Genomic DNA, 11,393 nt, shown 5'->3' on the forward strand with positions numbered 1-11,393 from the left:
TTAAATCATTCTTGTACAAGGCTGAACCAATATACAGTAACCCAACATTTTAGATGCATCAACCATTTCGAGGTACTTAAATCCCTTTAAATCCCCAAGTTTAGCTACTTTAGCATACCTCAACAAAACATTATAGTGGTCAAGCACAGTTCTCAGTATGACTTTTACATGCCTTAATCAAGCAATTGTTAAAACGTTTTATTTCACTTGAAGATGGCTGTGAGTGTGTATACAGGACGAGTTGTATTGTATTTATTTTTCCTCATTTAAAAGCATAATTTTATAATGGTTATCAGGATCAACGTAATGCAATAACATCTTATATGACAACATTGTAACAGCAATACTCTGTGCAGGGTTTATTTCAATGTTCATTATGTGTCCAATTTAATAAATTGTGTAATTGAGTAACTGTATTATCGAAATTAACAGACACAAATATGCAAATCTGACCTCAAATGTTTCATGTTCTTTTAACACTGAGCCTTATCACGTTATGGCATTGCTTCAAACACAGCATCCTCCAATAACATTTTCACATGCTATTTATGCTACCCATTATTACCATTGCATTAAAGGTAGGGTAAATGATATTATTTAGTTAAAATAAGTGCTAAATTGCTCTATATTCTGATAGTACTCATATCTTCCGTCTTGGTTCAGTAGCAGGAGTCTCCCCGTCTCTCCTGCTCTTTAGTTAACAGAAAATGCATTTTCAGGTCGGGATACCTATTGTATCCAATCAGTAGAACTGGAAGTGATCATGGCACTAAGAAATGAGCAGACAAAATTGGAACAGTATAAAATTGAAGCTGATAAATGGGTACTTTTTCCTGATTGGCTGAACGTTTTCAACCCACCTGAAAATGTATTTTCAGATTTTTAAAGAGCTGGAGAGACAGGGAGGCCGCTGTTGACAAACACTGTATAGCAATAATTACTATCAGAATACAGTGCTTTAACCTTTTAACAAAAACCCTTTTGTTTTAACCAAAAAATATCACTTGCCATTCCTTTAAAGGTAGGGTAAGTGATTTTCTTTGGTTAAAATAAGTGTTAAATAGCTCTGTATTCTGATAGTACTCATTGCTATAGAGTGTTTGTTCAGTAAAAGGAGTCTCCTTGTCTCTCCACCTCTTTATAAAACAGAAAATGCATTTTCGTTTCAGTTTCAGTTTCATTTCCATTTTTATCCAATCAGGATAGAGAACTCAATCAGGATATAGATTAAACAAGTGAAATTGGAAGTGATGACACTAAGAAATGAGCAGGCAAAATTGGAACTGGAACACTATAAAAAATGAAGCTTAAAAATGGGTACTTTCTCCTGATTGGCTGAGATTTTGACACCTTCCAGAAAATGTATTTTCTGTTTATTAAAGAGCTGGAGAGACGGGGAGACTCCTGTTACTGAACAAACACTCTATAGCAATGATTACTATCAGAATATAGTGCTTTAACATTTTAACATAATACTTTTTGTTTTAACCCAAAAATATCACTTACCCTACCTTTAAGTCACTCCATATTACAAGATGTTTCAGATACAGAAGAGTAATTCCATTGAAGATAATGAGGAGTCTTCTCCTGAATTTACTGTGGCCTGGCTACCAGTCTTAAGAGTGACTAGTGAATGAATACTGATCTAACACTTTTCATTTTAGTGTGTGTAACATCTGCAATACAGGAACATACTCGTTCTTGTATTTATGTAAAGTGAGTGTGTTAATTATATTCCGAAAATGTAGCTCTTACCGTAAAAAAGAGTTGTGATACTGCTCAGCATTGCCTCAACAGAGATCCCGCTGATGAAATTCTGCATCCGAAAAAAGAATGTTCAGGCCTAATATTTTTCAAAACGTTCAAGAACAGATGTCCTTTCTTCATTTATTTTCTCAATGTCCCCCTCCTTTTCTCCAACAGTTGTTTAAATATCCAGTCAGTGTTTTGATCTTTTCTCTGTATATTTCATATGGATGCCGCTGTGAAATTAAAGTAAACTCAAACATAGTTTATCAATATGAATGAAGGTTAATAAATTGCCTTCACATGTAACGGCGGCATGGCACTAGACTAGTTGTATATTATGCTGTATGACTGTGATGTGAATGGTATGTGGTTTTGGTGTCAGACATCTGCGTACTGTGATCACATTTGCTGGCATTCAGTAACCTAATCTTAGTATTAGGAAAGACATTTCAGATGATAGCTGCATACAGCTATGCACAATGTTCAGGTTACATTTGATCACTGCAGTGGGGTAAAAAAAAATGTTTGTTGAAAATTCTCACAAATACTGTAGGCCTATAATAGTGTTTTTTGTAAGTATACTTTTAAATTAAGACACAGCTACTAAAGTGCACTAAATTATATTTAGTCCTACACTGTACATTTTACAACATTCCACCAGTGAAGGTACATTATAAGAACTGGTATGATTCAGCAAAGCATGTAGCAGACATGCTACATTCATTTTTATGAATTGGGGGGGAAGGGGGTCTTGGAAGGATTTATTTTCTGTGTGTAATCCATACTGGACTGGCTGTTTGACAGAAATTAGAATGTTCCTATCAACTGTGAAAAGAGTATGATGATTACAATATAGATGATTGCAATATAGCTGTCCCTCTATCTGGATATTTCATTGAGACTTTTAAATCTCCACAAGGAACTTTCCCTGTCATTATGACATGCTGAGACACATTTCCCGCTTGATACTGCAGGGATGTTTTGTTTTGTTATGTCATTTCTTTCTCTCTCTCTCTCTCTCTGACTCATTCCACTGACACTTGTCAGAATTAATCTCTTCATATCAGAACACTGATAGCTCTAGCTATCCATGTATGGACCTTACAAGACCAGGCCTTTTTGAATGAATACAATTGAATCAATCTGTATAGTAGAGTATGCAACTACAATATAACTAGCACATCTGGTTGGAGGTGGACAGTTTGACCCTGGTGTCCGGTAGGCCATCTACTAGTTTACAATGTCAATAAAGTTATTTAAAGTGGATAGTGTACCATAATTACTAGATGCACCACCATCTTTATTATACAGTAGATCAGACATCATTACAGTTACCTCTCCAAACTGATTGTAGCTTTAAATGAAGTTGGACCAGCCTACTTTGTACGGCTGTCCACATTTTCCAATATTCCATTTGAGAGGCTATGGAATTCTCTTCTTTTCATGTTAGTATTATGGTTGTGCATGAGTGTTCGTGTTCGCAGCAGGCCAGCTATGTGATATAGTGCAGGTGTGTGTATAAAAAGTCAGGGTAAACTCTCGATCGATTTGGTCATAGCCTCTCTACCGGTATATTAGTACTTTCATTTGTAGGCATATATAATTTGACTGAGCAAGGCACGGTTTGTGTCCATCACGTAGGGTAACTGGACAGATGCAAAAACATGGCACTGGATTGAGGCTATTTCATGCTATTTTGCTATTTGTTCCCGTTAAATTGAGCAGGAAAGTTCTTCTTCAGAAGTGCTTTGGTTGAGTTCAGCCAAATGAACGTATCGACATTAAAACTTAATATCCTGTTCATTTTCGAAAGCGTCACCCCTTTATGTTAGCACTTGAAAACAGCTTACATACAGTAGGTTCCAATTTCTGACAGATCATCCAGGGCTTGCCTTAGCTCTAGAGCTAGGCTCAGTATATACTGTAGCCTATGACTAGTGACGATTTAAATCGATTTAATAAAAAATGTATCGCGATGCAAACAGCCAAAAAGAAAAGAAGAAAAGATAGGATCTGTGTATGCTTAGCCTATATGATTTAGAATACCGGTAGTTCTTTCATTACCAGTGAAAGAAAAGAAAGAAAGAAAAAAAGGTTACACAAAACATTTATTTGGAAATTCACTGTCGGTCAGGTTGTAGCATTAGCACATTGAATTAGGATACAATTTAAGCTACTACTATACAATCTTGTGTAACACTTTACATGAGTGTCAGATACAATGTAAAGTTAAATCAATTAATTTAAAATGTACTGCAATAACTCACTGTTGCATTCAACACTGAATCTCAACCATAGAGTACTTGGTGATACTGTAGAACAGAATTGATATATGATAACTTGTAGAATACTTAAAAAAAAAGAACAATTATGTTTCAAATATAATGACTGAACTATTAAACAAGCAAATAGAATCAATGATGACAAACAATATGGATATCTCAACATGGTAATTATGCTCATATTCAAATTTCTAATTAATTTGGTCTTAAATAGTAAATAGTATTTCGTTTTACAACACCCAATAATTAGTGTATTTTAGAAAGCTTAAATGCCAAAAAGGGCAGCAAGCATACAATTACACATTTTCAGTTTGTTTGCATTTTCAACCAAAATGGCAACTTTTTTTTTTATCCATGGAGACGATATTAAAAGGCACTTTGAAAAGGTTTAAGAATAAACAAATATTATTCTTGTACAATATGAAGGAAACCAGTAACGTGTTCAGACCTACAGTACAGAGGGACAAGTATATCTGGTACAAGTAGTAGTACAAGTATATCTGGAGGGGTTCATAATGTACGTGCACACACCATTCTGTTACGCTGTTGGTCATAACTCCTAGCTTTCATAACAGAGAAGAATGGATGTCTTGCCTGTTATTGAAATCTATATTTAGAACAAAATATTGAACCTTGTAGAAGTATGTTTAAGTTTAGTCTATTGCTTCCTCCTCTTATTGTACCCTATGCCAAGGAGCTACAAACTTATAGGTGACAATATGGCCCTGACCATCAGCGATATTTCTGTTCTTTAAGGTGAAATTAAGGTAGAGTTAAGATAAAGATAAATGTAGCCTTTCATTAATCTAAAACCATGCATATCTTATATTTCAAATGGCTCTGAAACTTCAGTTAAGGTCAGTTAAGCCTGTTTTATACTTTGTGGACGATCTACAAGTTCAGAACGCTTAGCTTGTGAGCTTAGATCAGTAGTAGTAGATCAGCTATTTTCAACATAAATTAAGCATTACAAACAAACACCCCAAAAAGGCATCTCCATTATAAGGAATTCAGGCAGGTGATTAAGCACCATTACATTTATCTGCACATTTTCCTGAAAAATATCACATTGTGACGACCATATGTTGCATAATAAAGGCACTTATATTGACTTGGGTGCCATACTGTCAAAAATGATTTTATAAACAGTGCGATGAATAAAAATGTGTATGATGGTTTCCCTTAGTGGACATCAAATATGTACCCCTGCACATTAAAATCCTCAGTGTTAATTGTACTCTGATAGCATAAAAATGCTTACCGGTTAATTTTTACATCCAGAGCTTAATTAACACTGAGGATTTTACTGTGTGGATAGAAGTTTTATTATGCTGTTTGAGCTAAACCGAGCCACACCTAAATTATACTTAATGTATTGTTTTGAATCTGCTTGTCCTGGAGGGGAATTCATCAACAGATTTCACTTTTACTTTAACTCACTGTATTGCAACATACATTTCACTATTATGTAGTCAAAATGAACAAAGTTATGGTATATTTCTTTATACCAGTAGATAAAGGGCTGTCATACAGCAGCAGAGAGTGCTAGTGATTCATGTCTGAGGCTTCATGGGGCTCCACGGTGTCTGGACAATATGGATGTGCATGACTGACCAAAATCTGAATAGAAAGATCAAATCTACTGTTCTTGGGACAAATAATTAAAAAAATACATAATGTAAATATCGAACAGCCAGTACTATGACACTGTGTGTGTGTGTGTGTTAGAAAATAAAGACACCGTACTGTATATATTTTCATGGGGTCCAGAACTTCCTTGGCCCTGCCAGCACATGCGTACATATACTGCAAACAATTCTTACACATTCATGACTTATAAAAGGTCACCTGTGGTCTGTAATACTGTGGCAATGATCTGACAATGTTTAATGTTTAATTGATTAATTATTAATAATTATTGTTTAAACTTGCTATACAGTAAAATTATCAGTGTTAAAGGAGTAGTTCACCCAAAAAATGACTTATTTTCTATCAATTGCACACCCCATGTGTGTAATTGATAAAAAAAATAAGTAATTTTTTTGGGTGAACTACTCCTTTAATTTATGCATTTGTAACTCAAAAGTTAAATTAACACTAGGATTTTACAGAGTACAGTAATGGTTCTGTACACGTTTGGCTGTTGAGGCACATAGGAACAATCTATTTAAAATCTAAAAATGTCTATCAATGTACAACAGGATTATACTAGTCAAAACACCTTACAGCACACAATATCAACATGTTGTAGCCTACATGATGTGTCCATATTAATTTACTAATGGTTGAAATTGTTCCAAATGCCCTTAATGATGCATTAGTAAATGGTCTTTTGAAATGATTTAGAAAAGAAAGCTTGGAAATAAGAGTTGCATTATTTTCTTTACAGTCATTCATGACCTTAGAGTAAATATTGCATTCATTTTATATTTGAATTCCTTTCTGTGAAGTAAACTGAAATGAAAATGAAAATATACCCTTAGAAAAAGGAAAAAAAGTTTAATCATTATAATTTGACTGTTGATATGAAATATTGTGATATGACTCCTTGGCAGTATTTCCTGAATTCTTCCCCCAGTATTGGGGTTTACTTTGAGAACATACAAGAAAAACAAAGGCAACATTTGATCCTCTTAAAATAAAACACAACAATCATCTGTGCCAGCACTAAGAATATAATAGTTCAAGTGGTCTAATCCTTTTTCTTACTTTTGAATGTCAGTTCTTTATAAAAAATGATTTGTTATATCGCACCGAAAAATGAGGGCATTCTGATATTGAAGTTAAAATTGGATCATGGGGGCATTTCTAACTCAGGTGCCTCTTCATGTGCAGGGCCAGGTGATCAGAGCGGGAAAAACATCGGCTGCACACGCTGCACTGGAAAGGCTTGATTCCAGTGTGTTTCCTGAAATGGCGAGTCAACTCATCAGAGCGAGCGAAACGCCACTCACATCCCTCCCAGGAGCACTGGTATGGCTTTTCTCCTACAACAACAGAGCATAAAGACAATATTAAACTATGGGCAATAGGATGGCAAAGATTTTTCCCTACCTATAGCAATGGTAAATTACATTATTAGGCCCTATTGGGTATTTTCTACTCACCTGACTTAAACATTCAACTGATCTTAGTGAGAAGGTATGTGTTGTGACTGGTGTTGTACATTTAGTTTGATTATGAGCTATAAATCATGGCGTTTCCTGTCTGACCCCTGCCCACTTTCTGAGAACCATGGGGGTTATGTGATTTGACAGCAGAGAGGACTGGGCCAGGACTGTCAGCAGACAGAATGCGTCTGCATGCCAAGAGAATGTTTCTGCCTGGTAACATGACAAACTAAGTTTAAAAGGAAAAAGCTGTCACACAACTCGTAGCCAAGATGCAATGAGGGTTTATTAAACAAACACCAAAGTTGTGTGCTCCATTTTGTAATTCTTGCACTCCTTCCTTCATTTTGTCACATGCCAAACTAAACCCAAAATTAAAGCTGGGAAACAGTGTTATACAGCGGCATTAGCAAAATCTTTACCTGTGTGTGTACGTAGATGGGCTTTCAAATGAGAAGACTTGGTGTACACTTTATTGCACCCTAATGGAAAAAAGAATGATATAATATGATGAATGATATATAAATGAACATTCTGAAACTGCATTACATGTAGTTGGAGACGTCTTAAAATGATCATGTCTTTTAACCACATGAACTCTAGTGTCCCTATTCTGTCATAATTGGTGTACATTTGCTGAACATAGCCAATCTACAACTTCACAACATTGTAGATTGGCTATTTTTGGCGAAGAGAGGATGGAGTATTGGGGAAAAAAGTAGCAGACCAAGTTGACCCTTAAGTGGTTAAACTCCTCATAGCCATTTAATGAGAGAGAAATATTGTAGCTTCCACAGTGTAGTACGATACCACACGTGTTGCATAGATCACACAATTCACCTTGGATGTCACAGTGGTGAATCCGTCTTCTCTCCAGGTCAGGATTGTTCCTCCGGTTAAACTTAACTGCAGCAGACAGGGCCAGCACTGGCGACAGCGGACCAACACCCGGCGTTGTCTGAACTGTCTGGACCGGTGCTAGGCTTGCACCCTGAATTGACCCAAGACCTGGGCTTGGGATTAATCCAACACTGGAATTCTGAACAGGAGACAGATCTTGACTTTGAACCGGTACTAAACTGGAAATCTGGCCTGATCCGACATTGTGGTCGTGAAAAGTCAATTTGGAGGCAATGCTGGCCTCATAGGAGGGAGGCGGGGAGAGATTGTGAAGCAGCTCCTTCCCTCTGTCTGGACTCCCTGGCTCAGAGTTAGGTGGAGAAGGTGGCAGATAGGTTGGTCTCTGCTGTGGGGTAAATGGATAACTTTCATCCTGTTGTAGACTTCCTATGGGTTTAACAGAATTATGGGCAGGGCCTAAATGGACATTGCTAAGAGGAAGACATAATGGGGACATGGAGATGCCTCCATGTAGCTCAGAGTTCACCTGTGTTCCATGAATAAAATGCTCGAAGTCCGAGTTCAAAAGTTGGAACAAGGGAACATCCGGAAAGTCCAGAGATGGCATTTCCTGTTTGATGACAAAGTTGCTGCTAGTTGTGTCTGCTGTTGTAAAAACACCAGGGTGATCTGGTACTCCATTGCCCTGACAGACTGCAGTGGAGAACAGAGAGGGTGGAGAGAGAGGTTCTGTCTTGATGGGTCTCATTGGCCTACAGAGACCAGGGTGCATGTAAGTAACATCGGGCAGGAGTAGACTCATGTTAACGCTGTAAGGAGAGCCCAGGTCCTCTGTAAAAGAGGGCTCTGTGATTATAGAACCGTTTTTGCACAACCTCTTGGTGTCTGGACCCTGTGGGAGGGAAGACATGTAGTTGTCCATCTCAGATTTGACCTGAAAGGTGAAACAGATCAGAGTCAGTTCTGCAAGCTAATTAGCTCATCTGCAACTGACCGTAGGGTTAGGCTACTGTGAAAAACAGGTGTACTTTATTATATTTAACAGTAAAAACATGTCATCAAAATAAACTGACAGATTTCTTCCTCTTCTCTTGATATTGTGAAAGGAAAATAAAATGACTAGGTTCATAGTCAGCACTAAAACATTTATCATGGACACTGAACTCGCCAATGGCCTTATGTTACATTCCCACCTCTCCCGTAAAACCATTCATTCCGTATCCCAAAAAAAGACCAGCTGACTAATGCAACATCCATGGCCAGAATTGAACTGCGTTCTAAACTGATGCCGAAGAGCCAAAGCTACTTTTACAAAATATCTAGTCAGAGTCCATCTTTTTGAATAGTAGCCTATAACAGTGGTTCTCAAAGTGGGGTCCAGGGACCCTCCAGGGTTCCTTGAGGGGGTTCTAAATGGACCCTTGCAGGTCTGTAAATGTATGTGTGCAAATGGTTCACACTCTCAGAGTTATGGGGGTCCTTGAAATTAAAAGGTTTAAGAACCACTGGTATAGCCTATAAGTTAACCCTTGCTGAAGCAGCACTTCTTCTGTTCTGTGAATGTCAGCCACATGAAAGAACTTCTGCCTCCCTCGCTTCTGAAGCAGCCGCCCTTCAGAAGTGCTCCTTCCACTAAGCTATATGGAAATCCATGGGCTGAAATTAGAACATCCAGTTGCTCCGCAGCGCTATCCATCTTCTTCTTCCCAAGTTGCATTGCATGTCCCAACCGTGAATGTACGATTGAGCCTATTCACATATTGCCTGCATGGGCATGTTCGCTCTAGCCTACTGTAAGCTTTTCCAGTTAATTAAAGGTCATTATCAGATCAGCCATTGAACAATCACAGTTTCAGTTAAAAATAAGTGACAGGCCTTTTTAAAACGATAAAAAAATAGACTACAGCCTACATTTATAGGCTAAGGAGTATATATATATATATATATATATATATATACTATATATATAATAAATAAACATGAAGGCCTCCATCCTGTCAAAAAGCCCATTTATATATGTTATTAAACTGCCTTTAGTAGCTATCTGACTGATCGCTGTATAGATCCGTATCTCTTAACATGAGTCCTACTAAACTGCATGTTGTGAGGCATATTATTAACTGACTGTCGCAATGATAACACAATATATATAAAAATAGAATGCAATATCCTACCAAATTGTAATCGTAAAAGGAAGAAGTTGCCGCGATCGCATCCCTCGTGTTGTTGTACAGCACTTTATGTCCATGATCTTCACCTTTCAGATTCAGACCGTCATCTATTGATAGTGCGGGTTTACGGAGAGACGGCGCGTCCTGCCCTGGAAGAGCAACCCAAACATTATTCGTTAACACAGTGGCCATAAAAGCAAAATGTATTATCTGAACTATGCGATTTCCCCCCCGGAGAATGAATTAAGTATCAAGTAGTCAAGTGTGTTTCTAATTGAATCTAATTGTATATTAAAGCCAGGCGGCAGCTGTCAAGCTTTCATTCTCTCTATTTTTTGCGCTGCCTTGTCAAATTACGCAACTGCGTGATATCAGTGCGTCTGTAGGGCGGGGCCAGTGGTGGAGAAAGTACTCACATTTTTTAAGTAAAAGTATCAATACTTCAACGTAGAAATACTCTGTTACAAGTTAAAGTCCTTAGCTTAATTACAAATGTACTTGAGTAAAAGTACAAAAGTATTGGTATCAAAATGTACTTGAAGTACCAAAAGTAGAAAGTACTCATTATGCAGAATGTCCCGTTTCACAAGTTTTCAAATGTATAAAATGTATACAAATATTTTGAAAATAGCAGATCTGCAAGCTCACAATGCGTTGCATCACGACGCATTATGAGCTTGTAGATCCTATTTTCAAATGGCCAAAATTAATATTGAAGTGGTTACTGTATGTTATTTTGTAATAATAATCCAAATCTAAAAAGTAACTAAAGTTTTCAAATAATTGTAGTGGAGTAAAACCTACAATATTTGCTACTGAGATGTAGTGGAGAAGAAGTAAAAGTAGTGAAAATTGGAAATACTCAAAATTGTACTACTAAAAAAAAAAGAAGTAAAGAGTAAATGTACTTAGTTACTTTACACCACTGGGCGGGGCTGAACATGTAGAAAATAAACACGGCATGTGCTGCTGTGATAGGGAAACACCTAGAGTTAATGACTACCTTGGTTTTTACATCGAGTGAAGATGGGTTTTGGGTAAAACGAACAAGGAACGTGAGATAATAAAGCAGCCATTATGGAAGATTAAGTTGTCAAAGTGAGGGTGTCCATAAATCACGGTTCATCCACAATCTCTCACGAGAATTGACTCTATCACTTACATGCTGTTATTCACCTCTGGTCTATGTTATTCAAACAGTTTCTAACAAAAAAACTCAA

General features: G+C 37.1%; 1 protein-coding gene across 2 annotated transcripts; it reads right to left on the reverse strand.

Annotated features, from left to right (window-relative positions):
* Window positions 1-3,839: 3,839 nt before the first annotated feature.
* klf5b (Kruppel like factor 5b) lies at window positions 3,840-10,518 on the reverse strand. 2 transcript variants are annotated; one of them, XM_080412896.1, is made up of 4 exons: window positions 10,177-10,518; window positions 7,982-8,936; window positions 7,564-7,623; window positions 3,840-7,018 (listed from the first exon to the last, which is right to left on the reverse strand). In XM_080412896.1, exons 1-4 carry the CDS (start codon window positions 10,363-10,365, stop codon window positions 6,840-6,842), a joined length of 1,383 nt encoding a protein of 460 aa, XP_080269022.1. In that variant the 5' UTR covers window positions 10,366-10,518; the 3' UTR covers window positions 3,840-6,839. The 2 variants fall into 2 exon arrangements, with proteins under 2 accessions (XP_080269022.1, XP_080269023.1); XM_080412897.1 differs by lacking the exon at window positions 3,840-7,018 and adding an exon at window positions 7,026-7,474 and having other exon boundaries at window positions 7,510-7,623.
* Window positions 10,519-11,393: the final 875 nt, after the last annotated feature.

The sequence above is a fragment of the Gymnoscopelus braueri genome (genome assembly GCF_963280865.1).
Source record: "Gymnoscopelus braueri genome assembly, chromosome: 18".
In the NCBI taxonomy this organism is placed as follows: Eukaryota; Metazoa; Chordata; class Actinopteri; order Myctophiformes; family Myctophidae; genus Gymnoscopelus; species Gymnoscopelus braueri.